A 21,553-nucleotide genomic window follows, 5' to 3' on the forward strand; every position below is an offset into this window, starting at 1 on the left:
TACAGAAACAAGTGAAGGCTGGGTTTGGTCCCTAAACTCTATCTAGTCTCCTGATTCCCTGGTGTAGAGCAACGATTCTGAAATCAAACTGTCTGGGTCTAAAACCTGCCTCTACCAGTTACCAGCTGTGTGACCTTGTGCAAGTTACTCAATCTGTTCACACCCCAGTTTTCTTATCTACAGTGTAGGGATAATCATACTGCCTACTTCATTTAGTTATATGCAAAGCACTTAACAGTACATGGCTCCTGGCAAGCATTTAATAAGTGTGAGGTATTTTGTTTTCAGTAGCCAAACTGTAAAGCAGCATGGTTTAATGAATCTTACCCTAGGAACTGCATCATTACCTGAGTGCTAAACCAGTCCTGGTTCTCCTCTGAACTCATTTTCATTGATATGTGGCTCATCTGGGTAACATATGCAATCCAGGGACTTTCAAGAAACCTTTCAGAGGATAAAAGGAGGAATTAATGACTCTGTAAAGTTTCACTTCCAATCACTGGGCTTGTATAACCTCTGGCAGAGCTGGCCGAGAACTGGAGGTCACGGAAGGGACTTAAAGTTTCCAGTAAAATGCAGGTGGTTTGCTTTCCTCCTTGGAGAGCTATTCCAGGGCTCTTTATATCTAGAGTGACATACTTGACATTCAGCTTCATGATCTGCCCTACCAAAAAAATTAAAAGAACAGTGCCTCCAATGTTTGCTTAGCATTAGTGCCGATACTGGAGAAATTAAGGGCACATGCAAAGTAGTTAGAAGCCTGGTATTTCACCATCAGATAGACCCAAAATCAAGTTGTGGCTTAGTCTTGGCACTGGCACTTGCCCTTACTTGCTCTAAGACATTGGAGAAGTGACTTAATCTCTTTGAGCTTCAGTTCCTTTAGCAGAAAAATGAAGATTATACTACCTACATTACAAGGTTGTTTGAGGATTACATCAAATAAGATAACATATGTTAAGCCTTTAGCAAAGAATCTGATGCATGCCTTCACTATTATTTAGGATTTATAATAATGCATCAGAATGGGGGAGGGAAAATAGGAAAGTACAAGAGGATTATTCAGTCAAACGATGAGAGTCTGAAGTCATTTTGATTTGGTGAAGATCTCTAGCCATAAATAACTTTAAAAAATCCCTATCCTGCCATTATCTCTGGCAGGAGTTATGTTGTTCAACTGGATTAGAATTTTAAAGGACTTGGAGATCAGCTGGAATGCTGCAATCATGAGTTTAGCAAGTGAAAACAAATGGAGATTGGGTAAATTCTTCTTACAAGCTGTTTGTCTTGTTCTCAACTTGGCATGAACCTTCTAAATCATCTTGACTTGTTGCTTTGTCTCAGATGTGTTGACTGAGAGGCCTAGCATGGGGTAGCAGGTTTGTATTTGCTAGATCTCTTATGAGAGAGACTTCCAAAATCATCCCCTGGCATTGAGGGCTCTAAAGTCACATAATCCAAGTTACTTTCTGCCTTTGGTGTATCCCTCTGATTTGAAGGGATAAGCAGGATTTTAAAACCACTTTTAAAAAGTGTCTTGGGCAGTGTAATGGTGGTTCAGGCTCAGTGGCAGAATTCTCACCTGCCATGCCCAAAACAAAACAAAACAACAAAAGAATGTGTCTTAAGATTCTCAATATTCAGAGTGCCTCTAGGCCCAGAACTGATGTCTCACTTTGGAATTCATGAGAAGTGCTGAATCTCAAGCTACCTCCAGATCCATTTAATTGCAGTTTCCATTTTAATACTTTAAAGTCTCAGAAGCAGTGCATTTGGCCATCTCCAAGCCCTTATCAGCTTGGATAATTCCATGGTTTGGGAACAACTCAAACATGCCAAGGCAGTGTGGAAAGAGCTTTCGAGAGTTAGGGGAGTTTTCACTAGTCAGGTTTTTCTCTCTCTCTCTTCAGCTCTTTTTTTGTAATATATTGGGATTCAGACTATTTGGGTTATAGTTCAACTCACTCAGTCACTCCAGTGCAGAGTCACTCTAAGACAGCTTTAAGCGTTCTGTTCTAATCAAACACAAGATTGTCCTTGATTAAACCAGATCAAATAAAAAAATTTAAGTAGAAGAGAGGGAAGGGGGCCCCAGTTTTCTTAACTATTTCTTTCCACATTTGCTTTGGAAAGCCTTAGTTGCAGAGAATGAGGCATGATGTCATAATCTTCTACTAATCATAAACAGCTCTGATAAGGAAAGTAAAGGATCATCTGGGTTATGGGAATAAGAGAACAATATTCTTGCTTCCTTACTTGACCAAAAATGTGAGCAATATCGTTCCAAAGATTCCATAGAAAGGGCCAAATGTGATGATGTGGCGGAGGTAAAAGCTGCTGACCCAGACAATATCCTGAAGAGATAAAAATACTTGAAAGTTACATGCCGTTAATACAGATACATTTCTTCTTTATCGAATTGGGGTCCCTTCCCACATACTGACTAAGTCTTAAGCTCTTCTCCTCAGGGAATCTACACATGGAAGGTATCAAAATTTTCAGTTCCCCTTTTCTACTTGGTTTTGGTTTTAGAGAACGAGAGAAATTACTCACTGTCCAATACCTCCGAAGGTACATAACTTGCATCGATTGCAGGTTGAAATATACTGGCATGAGTAACGGAACTCCAACTGAAAATGAGCAGAAAAAAAGAGGGTGAATAAATGAGCAAAATGAGACCCAGCACAAGCCAGCAGGCATCAATCTCCTTACCATGCCACTCTGGAATACTGCCTCTGAGAAGGAATGCAAAGTGGAGATTCTAGAGCCATATACTGGACTCCAGTTGAGCTCTCTGAGTCTCAAAGGATGAACCAAAAATTGATGTAGCCCCCCCAAACCCAGGAATTCTGGTGGTTATAGCTTCAAGTTCAAACTCTGTCTAGGGACTAGGGAACATTTAGAGATTTGAGACTTTTTAATGGAGATGTCCCAGGAGAGCTTCTCTGTGAACTTTCAAGCTTTTCAAGGGCTATGGAATCCTTCAGTCCTCACAGTCTTGGAATTGGATCCTATCATAATATACTGGGGTGGTAGAGATAAACAAAATGTAGTCATATCCCACCCAGAGAGCTAGTTACCTGCATCTCCTGCAGGACCAACAAGGCTGCCTGAAAACAAAGGAGTCTCAATTGTACCTGAGATGCAAAAATGGTACTTGAAGGACACAGTAATACAACTCTTGGTGTCAGCATGGTCTGTGAGGCAGGCATTCAGCAGTGAATCTACACTATTCATTCATTCCTCATGAGCTAAGGCCATGTCACAGGACTTGCCTGCGTGGAGGTAAAGACATACTACTCAGGAAAGTTTGGGAAAGGAACTCCAACAGTCTTTTTCTTCTGTGACCACACATCTATTTAAGTTAGGGATCAGCTACCTTACAAAATAGGACACAGATGTTCTCACCCTCTTTGTTTATATGAGAGAAGGGGTGAGAAATTGGTACAAGCTGGGGGCTCTTGAATTCCAGCAATAGTCAGTGCAATGTCTCAAAAAATGGGCTGGAAGTCATCCTCATCAGCCAGGCTACAGGTAGCCACTGGTGACCAACACTAGGGACATCACATCTTCTGTAGCAGGGTTTCTAAACCTCAACACTATTGACATTTTGGGTTAGATAATTCTTTGTTTTGGGGGGCTGTAGAATGTTTAGCAGCAAGCCTAACTTCTACCCACTAGATACCATTATCCTCCCTGCCATTGTGATAACCATATGTTAATGCCCCTAGACACTGACAAATGTTCCCTGGAGGACAAAATCACTCCTGGTTGAGAAGTATTTGTATATGGGAAATATTTGGGTCTTTCCCTGATTTTGGTTTATTTCTCAATTCCACGAGCATGTTTTGGATGAGCAGAGTTTGGGGCTTCTTGAAATCTTTTTGTCATAATTTTGGATACAAGCAAAGCCTGTTCAATTACAGTGTTCTTTTATAGGTATTGGAACTACTCAGATACACATATTCTCCTTCAAACCTGGGTCCAGGTTCATATATATTTAATATATATAAGTCTTTGTCCATCAAAATAGTTTCTACAGTTATATGGAGGCCATGGGAAAAGACAGCTTTCTTCTACTCAGACAATCTGTAGGTTCCTTTTGTTCCCAGGCTTCTACCTGAGTGATGAGATGGCTGTTAAAAATGATATTCAGTGCTCTACTTTCCTGCTTAGTTCTTTACCCCAGTCAGTTTGAAGCAAGACAAGCTGCTTTTCTCTGTATTCATAAGACATGGGTTGGTCTCTTGTAAGAGGATTCCAGTCCTGTCCTTTGGCTTGATGACTACTTGCCTCCAAATGGGATGATAAGGTACATGGTTCCAAGGAGACTCACCCATGTAGAAGTACAGGTGCTGCTTTTCATAGTCAATATATTTGATTTTCTTCTTGCCATACTGAGTGGAGAAAAAATAAACTAATATGAGACAACACATAAGTCATTACACTCAAAGACACGTAATGATATTATATATATACAATCCCACGACTTGGAATTTAATTCATTTTCTACATCCCCCTAGTTACTTTAATATGTGCTTAATTCATGAAGACAAAAAAACACCTTAAGAGGAGGTACAGAAGTAATGGCTAGGACCTAGTAATTTATACATTGACTCAGTAAATGCAATGCAATTCACATCTGCTTTATGTTTTTGCTGCATGTTCACTCAGTTACAATACTATGGTGATTGATAGATTCATGCTTACCCATTCTTTTGATATCTTCCCTCCTACCTGTAGATTTCTTTTCTTTTTCAGTCTGGCCATGGGTTTGTCAATTTTATTGATCTTTTCAAAGAACCAAGTTTCAGTTTTGATACTTCTATTGTTTTTGTTTGTTTGTCCTCAATTTCATTTATTTCTGCTCGAATCTTTGTAATTTATTTCCTTCTTCTTGCTTTGGGATTATTTTGCTGCTCTTTTTCTAGTTCCTCCAGGCATGCACTTAAGTCTTTGATTTTACTTCTTTCTTCCTTTTAATGTAGGCATTTAGGGCTATAAATTACCCTCTCAGCACTACCTTTGCTGAATCCTACAAGTTTTGATATATTGTATTCTTCATTTTCATTTGTCTCAAGATATTTACTGACTTCTCCTGCAATTTCTTCTTTGACCCACTGATTCTTTAAGAGTATGTTGTTCAACTTCCATATATTTGTGAATTTTCCAGTTCTCCACCTGTTATTAATTTCCATCTTCATTCTATCATCAGAGAAAAAGTTTCATATAATTGCAATCTTTTTAAATTTATTGAGGCCAACGTGTGGCCTATCCTGGAGAATGATCCATGAAAACTTGAGAATGTATAACCTGCTGTTTTGGGGTGCAATGTTCTATATATGTTTGTGAGGTCTAGTTCGTTTATCATATTATTCAAATTCTCTGTTTCCTAGCTGATCCTCTGTTTAGATGTTCTATCTATTAATGAGAGGTTTACTAAAGTCTCCAGCTTGTAAAGATGTCTATTTCTCTCTTCAGTTTTGCCAGTTTTTACCTCATTATTTTGGAGCAACCTGGTTAGGTGTCTAAATATCTATGTCATTTCTTCTTGGTGGATTGCCCCTTTTATTAATATATAATGTTCTTTTTCTCTTTTAATAGTTTCGCATTTTAAAGTCTGTTTTGTCTGATGCTAGCATAGGTAATATCAAGCACTTTTTTGGTTACTGTTTGCATGGAATATTTTTTTCCAACCTTCCAATTTCAGCCTATTTGTATCCTTAAGTCTAAGGTGAGTCTCTTGTTGGCAGCATATAGATTGCTCATATTTTTCAAATCTATTCTCCCAGCCTGTGTCTTGTGATTGAAGAGTTTAATCCATTAACATTCAATGTTATTACTGTAAAGGCAGTACTTACTTCTACGATTTTATCCATTGGCTTTCATATGTAATATCTTATTTACGGCTCTCTTTTTACCTTTTTAATTACCTTTCTGAAGTCTTCATTTCTACACTCTTCTCCAAGCTTCTCTCTCCTGTCTTTTCCTTTCAGCCTGCACAACTCCTTTTAGTATTTCTTGTAGAGCCGGTCTCTTGTTAATGAAATCTGTGTCGGTTTATCTGTGAACATTTAAACTCACCCTCATTTTTGAAAGACAGTTTTGCCAGATAAAGAATTTTTGACTGGCAGTTATTCTCTTTCATCATACCTTGGTCTTCTTGCCTGCACGGTTTCTAATGAGAAATCCAGTTAGTCTTATTGAATGTCCTGCATATTTGATATATATTTTTTCTCTTGTTGCTTTCAGAATTCTCTCTTTATCATTGGCATTTGATATTCTGACTAGCATGTTTCTCAGAGCAGATCTATTCAGATTTGTTCTATGTGGAGTATTTTGCACTTAGACATGGATATCTACGTTTTTCATAAAAGTTGGGAAATTTTGGGTCATTATTTCATCAAATATTCTTTCTTCCCCTTTTCCCTTCCCTTCTCCTCCTGGGACAACCATAACACATATGTTTGTAAACTTTGTTCTGTCATTCAATTCCCTGAGACTCTACTTAATTTTTACCAGGAAAATGCAAAAAAAAAAAAAAAACACAAAAAACAAAAAACAAAACTTTTTTGCATTTTCCTGGTAAAAATTAAGTAGAACTTAATTTTTTTCCCCTTTTGCTTCCCCAAAGGTGTTCTTTCTTGGCCTGTCCAGAAGATGGTGCTTTTCTGCAAACCTTCCCCTGCATCAGAGGAAGTGTAGATTTTCAACCTCTTCTGGGCAGTGTTGAAACAATAACCACTGAAGTCCTTTTTTCCCACAAGCTAGAACAGCAATTGAGAAGAAACTAACAGTCCAAAATCACATATTAGAAGCCATGCCTGGGACTCGATTTTGCGCACACACACACACACACACACACACACACACACACACACACATTCCTGGGAAGGGAGCCTGGTTATGTGCTCATATCTTGGAAGACATAAGGTTCTCTGCCTGTAGCAATGATAGACCACACCCAAGGCAATCCTTGAGGGCAGGAGCAGTTGACTCAGAGTTCTGCTGCAATTCTCAGTCTCCTTTTTCTGCTCTTTCCTGGGTGCTATAATGTGCTTTCCAGACTCTAAAGCCCCAGAACCATTGATTCGGACAGTTCTTCCTGTACTTTTCAGAGAAGAACTGAGGACTATAGCCCCCCTACCCCCACCATGATGCCATCTTGCCTAAATTCTAATTTTTTTTTCTTATCTGAATAATAAAGTTGTCCTTTCTTATTCAAATAAAAATCTCATGGTGATGAAGTAACAATACCTATTTAATCTTTGCAGTTAATCCCAAACCACCACGTATTTAAATAGTGGGAAATATGGAGGAGGGATTAGGTAGAAAATGCTTGGGACTTGGCAAATTTAGATGAAGGACTGATTTTGAGTTTCACCACAAAAGAGAACCTTATATCTTTCAAGATATGAGCACATGACCAGGCACCTAGATGATTCAATCAATGCCTGTCAGAAGAATGAATGTTTAAAAAAAGTGATTGAAAGACTGCCAGTAAAGAGGGAGGAAAGGAAAAGTTCAGGGCTTAACAAGCTTTTTTTTTTAATTGGAGAAGTTGTAGGTTTACAGAAAAATCATACTTAAAATACCAAGTTTCCATATGCCTATTTTTCAATGTGGAACAACTCAAAAGTCATTTGAGTTTAAATGATTTTAGATGATCCTTGCACAGAAGCTTTGGAACTATCGTATATAGAACCTTAAGGTTCTAGAAATATGTCCTAAGAGTAGCTGCAGAAGTTGAAATGGTGACCTCCACCACTGATGAAAATACAGTTTGTGTATTGAATATAGCTCTAAAGAATATAACTCAGCACAGAGAAAGGAATGCAGAACATCTCATTAATAATCCTTTATGTTGATTGCATGTTGAAATGATAATATTTTGGAGATATCAGGTCATAAATTCACTTTCAAAAGTTTTTAGAACATTTAAATGATAAGTGTCATTTTAGTTTGCATTATTTTTAGGTTGGAGAGCATCAAGCTGCTTCATGAACTTCAGTTAGACAAACCTCCCTTGCTCTGGGGGGGACAATTAGATAAGTCAACATGTTACAATTCTAGAGATGAACATACAAGTCCACAAACAATAAGGATATCCAACTTGTGGAACTATTATCAAAAGCATCTGGTGTGTGATCATAGCTAAGGATTATATATTTTTAAAATCTGGGCAAGAGACTTTATTTCTTAATTCAGCTGGAGAAGAGGATAAGTCTCCCAAAAATATATTCTGGAAAAATCTGTTTTCAAAGAATGGAACAATTTTGAGTTTGTGTGTCATAGGGTCAGGCACTAACTTGGCAAGCTATACTCCATTATTATAAAGTTCTATTTTCTTCAAGATGGAGACATCAACTTCTTCATATTCGCTAACTCTTAAGATTCAGCATTTCCCCCTTAGAAAAAAGAGACATACTTTTCTTTGATTATACTTATATCCCTTTTGTTTAAGGAGGACTCTCTCAGTGAAAGCTTTTAATTCAAATAGTCCATTACATGATGGTTTGGAGTGGAAGTTTAATGGAATCAGTAACCGAGAAACTCTAGATAGGACTTTTTCTTCCTGTTTTTCTGTTGTCCAAGAAGTCCAAATTATCATGAAGTGGACATTGTAGGTGTCTTTGGCTGTGGTTCACATATACATGAACCAAAATGAACATGAGCAATAGTATCTCATCTAACTGGGTTGGAATTAATTGAGAAAAATAGATATTTACAAGTTCATGATCTAATGCTTACTTAGTGTAATGACCTATCTTCTGTGGGTGAATGTTTCTCCATGTCACTGTCAAACATGGAAGAGTCACTGTCTCCCTCAGTTACCTAGTTTCACATTGTAACATTGGCTTGTGCTGACTCAGAGGAAGTGAGCAGGCATTGAACAGGGTCATGCATTTCACCTGGATTGTTCAAGGAGAGCAGTAAGGGTTGTCATATTTCCTCCTTTGGGAAGTTCAACTGGACAATCTTTAAGATCACAGTCATATACTCTAAATCTCCTTCCAGTCTTACAACCCTTGATTCAGTTACTTCACATCTATATCCTGGATCTACAAATGTAGAGATGCTCTCAAGTGTGCTTGAATCTGGAATTTCCAGCTTGATCTTTCCAAGACAGGCTGGAGGCCTTTCCAGGAACCATTTTGCAATTTTATGCAGCCCAGGAGTCTAAATGTACCTTGACAGGTTGTGACTCTCCAAGCAGAAAAAGTGGACCCATGTCAACGTCTGGATCTTTGGGGTAGATGTTTGGTTTTACGTGATGTTGGAAGTGTCGGTAGTTCCACCAGTTTGTTGACAAGCCCTGAAGAGAAGAGAGAGTTTCATTAGCTTCAAGACTTCTTTCCTGTTATACCCTCCATTGTCAGAGTTTTCTGCATGCAAGCCCAAAGTCAAAATAGGATATCCAAACTTTTCATTCTTGCCCCCACCACTGGGTCAGAATGATTCATCCGTCAGAGCCTCTCCTAGTCTACAAACAAATAATTCTCTGGCCCAGAAGATAACTTCAGGCTATAACAACTCTTCTTGATGAAAATCATAAAAATATGTTGACATCAATTTTTTTCTACCTTTTGTTTTATTTCATCCTCGTTAAAAACAAACAAAATGGAAAACTCTGAAAGTAGGTAGGGCAGAGATTATTACACTTATTCTGCAAATAAAGAAGCCTTAGCTCTGAGACTTAAATCACTTCTGGGGAAAAAAGTGGCCCCAGGTATCCTACTTCAATAAGTATTTCAAGGAATCATGGATCTGAAGTGATCTCAAGAGGAAGAATTGACTCAGATCTCCACGTGTCAAGGCCTCAATGCTCTCATATAAAAATAAATGAAACTAAAAATCTTTTAGCTGGTGCCAGGCTTGAATCATTTCTGACTAGGTTGTTTCTGATTTTCTCTCAATAAATGTCTGCTGGCTTATATAGGTGAAAGGATTTGGAGGCACATCAACCCAGGTTCATATATTGGCTGCACAAATACTAGCTGTGTGGTTTAGGAAAATTCTCTACCCTTTTTGAGGCCCAATTTCCTCTCGAGCAAATACAGTATAATGATGACATTTACCTCTATTGGCAGTTTTGAAAAAACATGAGATTATGTATGTAAAATATTGGCACATAGGAGATATTCAATTTCTTCCCCCTTTCTCTACTAAGTTAATCAATCATGGAAAAATAAGCAGTAATGTTAGTTTCCAAATTGTGCATTTGGATCTAGCAATAACTAGACTATACAGGTTTTCCAATGTGACAGTCACTAGCCACATGTGACTATAGAGGTCTCAAAATGGGGCTAGTCAAGTTAAGATGGGCTGTAAATGTGAAATACACACCTGATTTTGAAGGCTCAGTACGGAGAAAGGAACACAGCTCATTAAGAATCCTTTACGTTGATTGCATGTTGAAATGATAATATTTTGGAGACATCAGGTCATAAATTCACTTTCAAAAGTTGTTAGGACATTTAAAATGATATGTGTCATTTTAGTTTGTGTTACTTTTCGGTTGGGCCATGCTGGTCTAGAATCTATACATCTATGGTAGAGGGAGCCAGGTATTTTTGGAAATCTCTATGCATTAGCATTGTCTTCCTATAGTTTTCCTGGCAGGGTTCTCACTGTGCAGCTTGCCCCCACCCCCATCAGCAGCGCTATTCTCTTGTCATCTCTAACAGTCTTCCTAACACTTTTCAGTGGAATCCCTCTCTCCAGGCCAGAGCTCTCTCCTGAATCTCATGCCTGTATGTGCACTTTCTGAATTCCTTTGAGATGTCTCATGATACCTTAAACTCAATTATTTTCATAAATTTCGTTTCCCTTTCTGGGATCCATCACACTCCATATTTCTCCCATCAGATAGCATACCACCCATTCACTCCTTCACTTGTGCATTCGTTCAGTCACCCATTCATTGTTTGTTTTGAAGTGCATCCCATGTGTCAAATACCAATCTAGGTATTGTGAATACAAATATAAACATTATAAAATGGAGTTCTCACACTTATGGAACATGAGATCGAATGGAAGCAGTAGGCAAGTATGGACAGTGTGATGATCAATGAGTCTCTCTTTCAGTTAAATCCACTGAGAGCCAAAGTTTTGGTCTCTTCCACCAGTTGATTGTACCCTTTTCACTAGCAACTACCTGTTGTAGTTGTAATAATGGGAGATAGGTCTTAATTCACCATCCATTGGGGAACAGATCTCAACAGCTCAAGGCCCCGGACCTTAGAACAGTGGTGACCCAGCAGAATAATTATGCATGTGATCTAAAGCAACTGCCTGGAAGCTTACTACCGGAGACAGCGAAAGAGTATTCCATGGGGAAAAAAAGGATTATAAACTTCATGTAAAACTGATTACCCTGGCTCTAATTCTATACATGAACCAATCTAAGTCATACCTCATTTCCAAGTTAGGCCCTTTCTTGGTGCAGTATAAAGAACCCAAACTTTGGGCTGGAATTGACTTGAGTTTAAACACCCCACTTGGCACTTGGCCATCTACTAGGTTTATGACTCTGGATAAATTCCTAATCTGTAAAATGGACAAGGTTACCAAGAGGATCACAGGAAATAATATGCTTGATACTCCTTCCCCTCAAACTGTTTTAGAGTATAGTCATTGAAACAGTATAGGCCAGATTTTCTAGAAAAGTATTAATTTCAATTATTCTTCCCCATTATCCATGTAAGAACATTTAATTGTTATAGTTTTCAAAATGTGCGTGCTGGTTCATCTGTAAAAGACATGCTACAGGGGTTCCATTTTGATTTTAGGATTGAATACAAGTCCAAAAAATATATACACATTTCATGGTTTTATTTTCAGAAGGGCTCTGTTTATTGTGCAAACAGGCAGACCAGACCACATATATTTTTGCACAGCTAGTGAATGAAAGCTCCAAAGAATCTGAGTATCTGTGCCTTTTTGAGGGAAGGGGTCAACTGATGTGAAATCAAGTTTTAAAATTTTTAAATTATGATGGGGGTGAGGCTGTTTATATTAAAATTTTCTTTGTTACCTCTTTCAGGTGCACCTTTCCTCCCCACAGGTAATTTTCTCTTCTGCACATAATGGAATCCTGTACTTATGTAGCTCATGAATCACTACAAAATGGCCACGTTTGATTTGTTTTTAGAGCCATTTCCCATTTCCTCACTTTGTTCACAAGTCGTCGAGGTTATATCCATTTCAACTAGTGCAAAATTGTTTCTGAAGACACAATTTATATAGCTACAAACAAATTTGAACCAGTGGAAAAGAAGTTGTTTTTTAAAGTACCAGCAAATGTGGAGATGATCTGCAGTATTCCACAGACTGGTACCAAATCAACTGTCAATTACCTCTAGGACAAATGAGTCTTACCTGTCATAGCTCTGACTCCTCAGAAAAGAAAAGGGCTTGTCTCACAAGGACACAAGAAACTATCTTTGCTTTTAGTATGTGGTGAAGACTTCTGAGTGAATCAAAAAACATCTCATCTATCTACCCTCATGGCTAGTGGGTAGAACAGGTATTTTCCAGTTAAATGAAATGTCCCATAAAATGACCGTATCTTATTCATCTAATCATTTTGGAGGATAGACATATTTCTAATACGTATCAAGAGCCAACTCCCTGTTATTTAATCTACTTAAGCTTCCGTGTGAAAAAAGAATACATGAGATTATTATTATTTTTTTGATTAAGCAATAATTTTCAGTTTACTAGATGAAACAGACTTGCAACATAGTCTGCAAGAATGCAAAAGAAGCCATCTACAGCAAATGATAAGAAAACTGGGCAAAGAGAAAAAAAAAAGCATACATCGGAAAAAATGATTCTCTTGAAATAAAAAAATCAAACCATTATTATAAATAAAAAAATTATTATAAATAATAATAGTGGACCTTCCAACTCAGTGATGCCTTTACTTATGGTCTAGTTCCCTATCTCCTTAATACTACCATGACTGAACCTTTTTCTTTATGATTTACATCCTCATTTCATATCTGGAAAGATTGTTTCCAAATTAATGATAACTAACAAACAGTGATTCTTTCTTTTTTTTTTATTAATTAATGGAAAAAAAGAAAAAAAAGAAATTAGCCCAACATTTAGAAATCATACCATTCTACATATGCAATCAGTAATTCTTAACATCATCACATAGATGCATGATCATCGTTTCTTAGTACATTTGCATCGGTTTAGAAGAACTAACAACACAACAGAAAAAGATACAGAATGTTAATATAGACAAAAAAATAAAAGTAATAACAATAGTAAAAAAAAAACTATAGCTCAGATGCAGCTTCATTCAGTGTTTTAACATGATTACTTTACAATTAGGTATTATTATGCTGTCCATTTTTGAGTTTTTGTATCTAGTCCTGTTGCACAGTCTGTATCCCTTCAGCTCCAATTGCCCATTATCTTACCCTGTTTCTAACTCCTGCTGGACTCTGTTACCAATGACATATTCCAAGTTTATTCTCGAATGTCGGTTCACATCAGTGGGACCATACAGTATTTGTCCTTTAGTTTTTGGCTAGACTCACTCAGCATAATGTTCTCTAGGTCCATCCATGTTATTACATGCTTCATAAGTTTATGCTGTCTTAAAGCTGCATAATATTCCATCGTATGTATATACCACAGTTTGTATAAAGAGATTGTTCAACTCAACAACAAAAAGACAGCCAACCCAATTACAAAATGGGAAAAAGACTTGAACAGATACCTATCAGAAGAGGAAATACAAATGGCCAAAAGGCACATGAAGAGATGCTCAGTGTCCCTGGCCATTAGAGAAATGCAAATCAAAACCACAATGAGATATCATCTCACACCCACCAGAATGGCCATTATCAACAAAACAGAAAATGACAAGTGCTGGAGAGGATGTGGAGAAAGAGGCACACTTATCCACTGTTGGTGGAAATGTCAAATGATGCAACCACTGTGGAAGGCAGTTTGGCGGTTCCTCAAAAAGCTGAATATAGAATTGCCATATGACCCAGCAATACCATTGCTGGGAATCTACTCAAAGGACTTAAGGGCAAAGACACAAATGGACATTTGCACACCAATGTTTATAGCAGCGTTATTTACAATTGCAAAGAGTGATTATTTCTTATACGCCAGAGACCTGGGTTAAGCTCAATGCATGAATATCACATATAATTCTAACAAGAGCCCTATGAAATTGTCAGAGCCACCACTAGAACCTGTACTGTTTCCTTCCTTCCTTCCTTCATTCATTCATTCATGCTTATTGAGGGTCTATTATGTGAAAGGCATTCTTTTAGATATTGCATTGTGGTGGTGCATGAAACAGTGCTCCTGCCCTTTGGGAGCTTAAGTTAGGAAGAAAAAAGCCACCTGCCATCATCACACCTGCTTTCCCCAGCAGTCTGGGTTTCACAGTTTTCAACTCTTGAAAAAAGCCATTTGGTCTTCCCTGCACACTTTCTCTTTCCTTTGAACCCTTACCCATTCTCCCACATCTTTTCCTTTATCTATTCATTCATAGCCCAATCTTTCTAGGACTAATCAGGCCTTCTAGAGATTCTCCTAGATTCTCAGCAACAAGTGTCCAGGTTCTTTCTTAGAATATTCCCAATTACAACTCTCCATAAAAAATTATGACGTTTTTTATTTTGAAAGTTACAACCCTTCTCCTGAGGGGTGGTTTCTTAGGGTAGTGGGGTGCCAGGAATTGGGCAAAATAATCTATTGGGATAAGGGAAAATATTAGAACTTCTTAGAAAAATATTTTCCTCGTAAACATTGGGAATTCCATTTTAGTGTATATTTTATAATATTATGTACATATGTTATCTTGAAACCACTGCCTTAAGAATGACATTCAAGAAATTCCCATCATTTGGCATGAATATTCTGTACCTTGAGATGGCACATCACAAATTTATGCATCAGGTGGTTCCACTTGCTTGTTTGAAACATGGTAAGATGTCCTATGTCATGCTGCAAAAATGAGCTCTGGGCCTAGGAAAGACAAAGTCATTGTTAGAGAAGTTGGGAATCTAAGAAACAATCAATCAATGAGATTATGAGGGCATTCAGGAGCCCATTTGAGAACAGTAGGGGATCTGTTTGGCCTCAAGCCACGTTTACATTCTTTTTCTCATACTTGTCCTATACTTTTGCATGGGTCTTTCTCTCAGCCTAGAAAGTTCTCATGGCTACTGTTAAAATCTTCCCATATTTGATGTTTGGCAGGTTACTCAATAGTTCTGAAACTCAGTTCCTCACTTTATAAATGGAGATAATATCTGGCTCATAGGGCTGTTGTGCAACTTAAATACGTGTAAAATGTTCTGCTTATGCTAAGCACCAAACAAATGTTTGCCTTCCTTCTTGTTTCCAAAAGTCAATCTTCAAGAAGTAAAGCTGGTTTATTTTCAAAAAAAATCAATACATTTCTAAAATCTGGACACACATGGCTGCTAATTCTCTACCCAGTCTTCTCCAATCATTCCAATCATAATTAAATGCCTCTTTCTGCTCCAATGGCACATAAGTTATTCCCCTCCTTGAGTAGTATACTTAGGTGTTTGAATGACTATCTCTCCCATTGGATGGCACCTTTCCCAAAGACAAGGACCATGTGAATTTCTCTTTGTTTCCACAGCACAGTATATTGTGCTCAATGAAGGCTGAATTCAGAGATTCATATATTTCATTCAACAAAGATTAATCAAATGCCTTGCAACATGCTGGTTGTTGTATTGTCTTTCAGGGCAGAATCCATTTGTTTTTATTCTTATACAATAAGATGTAGCCTCTGCCCTTGAAGAATTCATGGTCTGATGCATTGATAAATATTGGTTGGTTAATGAATGAAAGATAAGGATGAGGATTTTATAAGCGAGGACAAATCGCCAATAATTGAACTTGCCAGGAAAAAATGGGGCTAATAATGACAGCTGTCATTAATTGAACATGTACCATATACCAACCATTGTGTAGATATTTTATCATTAACCTATTTAGTTCTTCTCAGACTAATTCCATAAGGAAATTACTACCCCTGTTTTACAGACAAGGGAACTGGGGCCCAGTGAGGTTTGGTAACTTGCTGGTAAATAGTACATTGGTGACAAGCTTGCCAGGAAGTGTCAGGCAGCAGCTGACACCAACCTAAAGAGAAGAGAGAAGAACCTCTGAACCTTTCCCCAAGGCTACTGCCTGGGCTTAAGGTATTTCCTCACCTGAGAAACTGTCAGAAGAAGAGAAATAAATATTGTAACAGTCCAGCCACTGCCAAAATGGCACAGTGTTAGCCAAGCTAGGGCTTCCAAAATCAAGATCTGAGCCAGGTGAAGGAAAAAGAATCCCATGTTGGCCTTGAACATGTTCATTGCTTCTAATGACCTTCTCAGTTCTTGGAAATCTTCCACCAACTGGGACTGTGAAATAAATATTTAAGAAAGAAATCAGTACCTTCAGGTGAGAGAGAACACAAACTAATGTATTAATAATAAAACAGCTACCATTTGTTGAACTAGTACTATATGCTAGACATGCTGCTTAGGTTGCTAAGCATTTTAGATAAGTGTCTTAGTAATTCTCACAAAACAATAAGGTTAGTACTAATATTTTAGAGTGAAAAAAAACTTATATATTGTACTGAACTCTTATCTGTGAAAATGTCACCTGATTTAAGACCTCTCTCTCCAAAATGATTGGATGACTTGGCCAGAATTAAAACCAAAATGCAGTGAACAAAGAAACAAAATCTTTGAAGAAAGGTTATGCATTTTTTTTTTCCTGAGGAAGAGAGAGATGAATAGTTATTTGTAAACTGTTTTCAAACTGTTCCTATGGAACTTAGATTTTTTCTTTTCTTGGAGGGGGAAGGGAGTAGCGGTGTCGGTAGAGAGAAACACAGCCTTAGAGTTGCCTTCTCAACCATAGTGTTATTCAGGAGTTGATTGGACCCCAATTATGCTTTGAAGAACTTAATTATCTAAATGGATCTATAGTTACCATAGCTACTTGTACGGTTTACATAGTGATTTCCAAGTCATCAGCTGTTAATGTGCAGAAAAAGCTCTTTCATAGAAGACAGTGGGCATAGAACAGTAGCATTTACTCAGATTAACTCTAAGGACGAATTTCCTGAGAGCTGGTCAATAAATCCCCAGCAACAAGACAGGTTCCACATTGGTGTGAAAGCGTGTCTGCTAGTGGGAGTGGCCTTGTATATGTGTGCTGTGTGTGTGTGTTCATGTATAATGCTAGTGGTTTATATGCTTGACACATGGATCTTTGGGTTTAATACTATAATGGGTTTGAAAATAAAACAGCTGGGAAAGGGAACAGAGAATGAGACAGAGTACAGAGTTGCATAGATTTAAGAAAAATAGAGAATTTTTTTTTTAAAAAAGAGCTATATTAATAATTCTAGAAGCCAAAAATTGATTTTGAATTTCCCTGCTGCAACTTTTAAAGGAACTGGTAAAGCCTGGGAAAAGCCTTGATGGCTTTATCTGTCAAGCCCCCATCAGGGTTGGAGTTCTGCGGCCATAAAAAAAATTAGTTCATCACCTCTAGAGTGCATCCAGCTTGGTCATCTTTTCCAGCCCATTTATTGTACAGAGTAGGGGTCACCAAAGCCCAGAATAGAGAGTGGCTGGTTTCAAATCATCAGCAAGTCCGTGTCAGACACTGGACATCAATTTATGCCCCCTTGACACTCTGTCATGTGTTCAGACATTAAATACATATGTGTGTGCATATATATATATATACACATAGACATACCAAAGAAAATTTATGGTAGAACTTTTACCCCCAGAGACCAACATTCTTTTTGATAATGATTATATAACAGCTCTCAGCCATTAGTTATTAACAGGATTTTCCTTTCCCTACAGAAAAATTTTAGGAAAAGCAATTAATCTATGCAACCTCTTTTAACACAGGGCCACCTGCAACAAATGATGAGGACACATCTGGAGGTCTATAAATTACTAGTGCCCCTTTTGAGCTCATGATTATAAGATTTAAAATTCACTGAGCATTTCCTATATCTCTATAGAAATATAGAAATAGAAATAGCATTTCCTATTTCTTATGATGTTGGTACTATGACTGTTGCTATTTTACAGATAGAGAAACTGAGCCACAGAGAGGTATCATAACCAGTCTGAATGCACGCAACTTAAATGGCCGGTCTGGGATGCATGTGCAGGCCATCCAACCTCAAAGGCCCCTTTCTGAACCACCAAGCTATGTTGCCCAGCACTCAGCATGTGGGTCTAAGGTGTGAGCTGAAGTGTTAATCTCAGCTCTGCACTAAAGTTGTGAGCTGAGCTGAAGTGTTAGTTTCAGCTCTGCACTAAGGCGTGAGCTGAAGTGTTAGTCTCAGCTCTTCACATAGCTGGTACTGTGTTCTCAGATTCGACCTGCTTTGCCTGTGCATCTGTTTCCTCATTTCTTAAAATAGGAATAAAATTGTTACTCTGTCTGCCTGACAGTTGTATATGGATGAGCCCTTGTCTACACATAATTTGAAAAGACTTAAGAATTATACAAATGTCAGCTGCTATGAAAAATGAATTGCTTAGGGTGGGCCACGTGGCTCAGCAGGCAGAGTTTTCGCCTGCCATGTTGGAGACCCGGGTTCATTTCCCGGTACCTGTCCATGCAAAAAAAAAAAAAAAAAAAAGAATTTCTCAATATTAAGTGCAATTCTTTTAAGTTTTGGGTGAAACCATCCAAGCAATTTTCTGCCTGATGAAGACCCTGTTCTTTAGGAGACAGTATTTTGTGTAGCCAAAGTATTAGAGAAAGAATGTCAACCCTTCTTGGGAGTTCCAGAGGGCTTTGGGGTCAGAGAGAAGTGATTTAGAGTCCCGGACTTCGGGCCTACCAGTTTTAGGACTTTCACAAGGGTATAATTTTGCCAAAAAACAAAAAAGCTATAGTAAGGACATATTTGCATCTTTCATTCAGCAGTTACTTATGGAGTTCCTCCTACATGTCTGATAGTGTGCAGGCTCTGGGAAAACAGGGATGGGCAAGACAGTCAGCTCTCACAGGTTTAGCAGGAAACACAGACATTAAACAAATAATTACAAGCAGTTAATGAAAAATTATATGTATAAGTCGCCTGGCCCAAAATAAGTATGTAGAGTCATGGGATTACTGTTTGGTGCAGAGCTAAGAATTCCATTTCTTTGTTTCAGAGAGATTTAAGAGTTATGAGGCTCTAAGGGGAATGAAATTGTTTCAAAATATGTGGAATTCATTCATTCAATCTATTTCAGCCCCACCCAAGGATGAAGATTGGTTTGTCACACAGAATAATAAATTGACTTTGCTTGCCACCATCCTTCCACACACACCTTTGGGTCCTGAGATCTTACTCACATTTTTATTTCTCTCCTGGTTAGGCTCTTCCGGGGCAAGCTCTCCGATAAGCAATGGCTTAAGGTACAACCGTACAATGTCAAGATTTAGGTGCATGGCCCTGAAGACATCCTGTAAATCAGACAGATGAGTTACAGCCTTAGACGAGATGTGCATTTCCACAGATGAGTCTCCTTCCTTACCTCATCCTGGGAACCAGCATGGGACTTCATGATAGAGTCTTCACTTTTAACCTCAGGTAGATGTTTCTAATGGATTGATCAAAATTACCCTTGGAAATCCTTTATGAAAACCTCATAATAGAGGTCCTCATACTGGATGCATCACTTCACCGGGCAGGTTCAACACAGACAGGTTATCTTCCAGCATTGGAAGTAGTCACTGTTTCTTTTATTGAGCACCAGAAGAAAGCTAGGTTGAGTTTATGGGCCATGATGAATCTCTGAATAACAGCATCGGGCTTACTGTGGACATTTCTCTCCCTCTCTAAGGCATGTAGTGACCAAGACAGGCTATGCAAGTCATGTTTCCCATGGAAGGTGCCCTTTTGGTTCCTGACCACGTCCAGAAAATGAGACACTTGAATTAAATTATTTCTAGAGAAAGCAAGTTGATGATGACAGGAAGACAAAGGCATGAGGGAATGTGAAAGCATGACCTTTGAGCCTCAGGTTATTGTTGGCTAAGTTTGACACTAAAGGAGTCACATCTTTCTAAACAAAATGTTACAGTGGCCTATGCAGGGACTTGTTATAACCAAGTAAGGAGGTGAGATGACCAAATGTATTTTTCCACCTGAGGTCTGTATTCAAGAGCAATTCCAGGTGGCTATGAGAAATGGTAGTAGTTCTTATATCATGCTTATTTTGAAAAGTAAGACATAGCATACCCCATCCCAGGGATTTAAATGGTTTTGAGGGAAGAAGGATTTTACAAGAGGGAGATGCTAGACTCTCAAATGATATGTCATTGGGGATCTAAATGACTTAAATGAAGAAATATAACCAAAGCTATCACTTGAATATCAGTACAAACTGATCCAGAGAGGTACTAGTGAAAACTTTCTACATTCAGATTCTGATTTTGCCACTTACATAGCGGTGTAATCATGGACAGGTCTCCTGTCCGTGTTTCCATTTTCTGTTCTCTAGCATGGTGGTGATGTTAATAACTAGATTCATAAAGTTATTACTGAATTAATTAGAACACTGATTGGCCTATAGTAGCTTTTCAAAAATATCAGCTATCTTTCTTAACTGCCTACTCCTGGTGATCAGAATTCGGTACCTATCTCCTCTTACATACAGCAATTCAGGGTTTTTCTTTCTATATCCCAGTGCTTAAGTGGAGCAAGCTCTGAACTCTTCAAGTGAATATAATGAATTCTCCTTCTTCAAATCCTAAACCAACTTTATGTTCATCCAAGAACTATATATGCACCTACTAATAAGGAGGTATTTATATAATGATAAGGTTAATTAGAGGAGTGTAATATCAACTCTGTAAACTCAAGTCACCTGAGTCTCTGATTCATTGAGGTAGAAATATCTTTGTATTTGACAGAACCAGTCCAGCCTCTACTGTTTGTTCTGTCTCTGAGAATTTCCCTTGACCATCTTGGGAAATATAAACTAGGTGACTTCAAAGGTATTTTTAAATTGTTCCCTTCTGTGATTTTAATGCTTAGTTCCCTAAACAGAAAGAGAGTGATTCCATGATTAAGAACAAGATTAAACTATTTCAGGGTGATCCAAACTGAAAAATCACCTTCTGTTTATTGTTTAGGTTAGAGTGGAAAAATTTGGTGGCTCTTATGTTTTAGAGAAAACATAAGCTATTCTAATTTCATCTTATGCTAGGCAGTCATCTAGAGTCCTGGAACTGTGTGTAAAGAATAATATTCTTCAGGGTTCATTCATTGTTTCTTTGGATCCCCAACAATATTTACAGGTCGGTGCTGTGACAATGGATATTGAAAAGCCATAGAATTTTTCAGAGTAGTAATAGGTTCCTGATATGTGGAACTGTTTTCATTACATTGATCTGTATTATAACAAAGGAGTTTAGGTAGTTTTAGAATATTTTCACTCTTTAAAAGACTTCCTTAATGTATTTTGCTTAGTGAGTAAATTTTGCAATCCTGTTTTTGAAACTC

At 37.9% G+C, this 21,553-nt stretch overlaps 1 protein-coding gene across 1 annotated transcript in view; it reads right to left on the reverse strand.

Annotated features, from left to right (window-relative positions):
* The window catches only part of LOC143646840 (fatty acid desaturase 2-like protein FADS2B), a 34,169-nt gene that overhangs the window by 4,813 nt on the left and 7,803 nt on the right, over positions 1-21,553 (reverse strand). Inside the window, exons 2-9 of the mRNA XM_077116241.1 lie at positions 19,399-19,509; positions 16,233-16,430; positions 14,905-15,006; positions 9,191-9,316; positions 4,337-4,397; positions 2,554-2,630; positions 2,257-2,354; positions 348-444 (exon numbers count right to left, since the gene is read on the reverse strand). Of these exons, the coding sequence (XP_076972356.1) occupies positions 348-444; positions 2,257-2,354; positions 2,554-2,630; positions 4,337-4,397; positions 9,191-9,316; positions 14,905-15,006; positions 16,233-16,430; positions 19,399-19,509 (870 nt within the window). The remainder of the gene's footprint in view (positions 1-347; positions 445-2,256; positions 2,355-2,553; positions 2,631-4,336; positions 4,398-9,190; positions 9,317-14,904; positions 15,007-16,232; positions 16,431-19,398; positions 19,510-21,553) is intronic.

The sequence above is a fragment of the Tamandua tetradactyla genome, chromosome 9, assembly GCF_023851605.1.
Source record: "Tamandua tetradactyla isolate mTamTet1 chromosome 9, mTamTet1.pri, whole genome shotgun sequence".
Taxonomy (NCBI): Eukaryota; Metazoa; Chordata; class Mammalia; order Pilosa; family Myrmecophagidae; genus Tamandua; species Tamandua tetradactyla.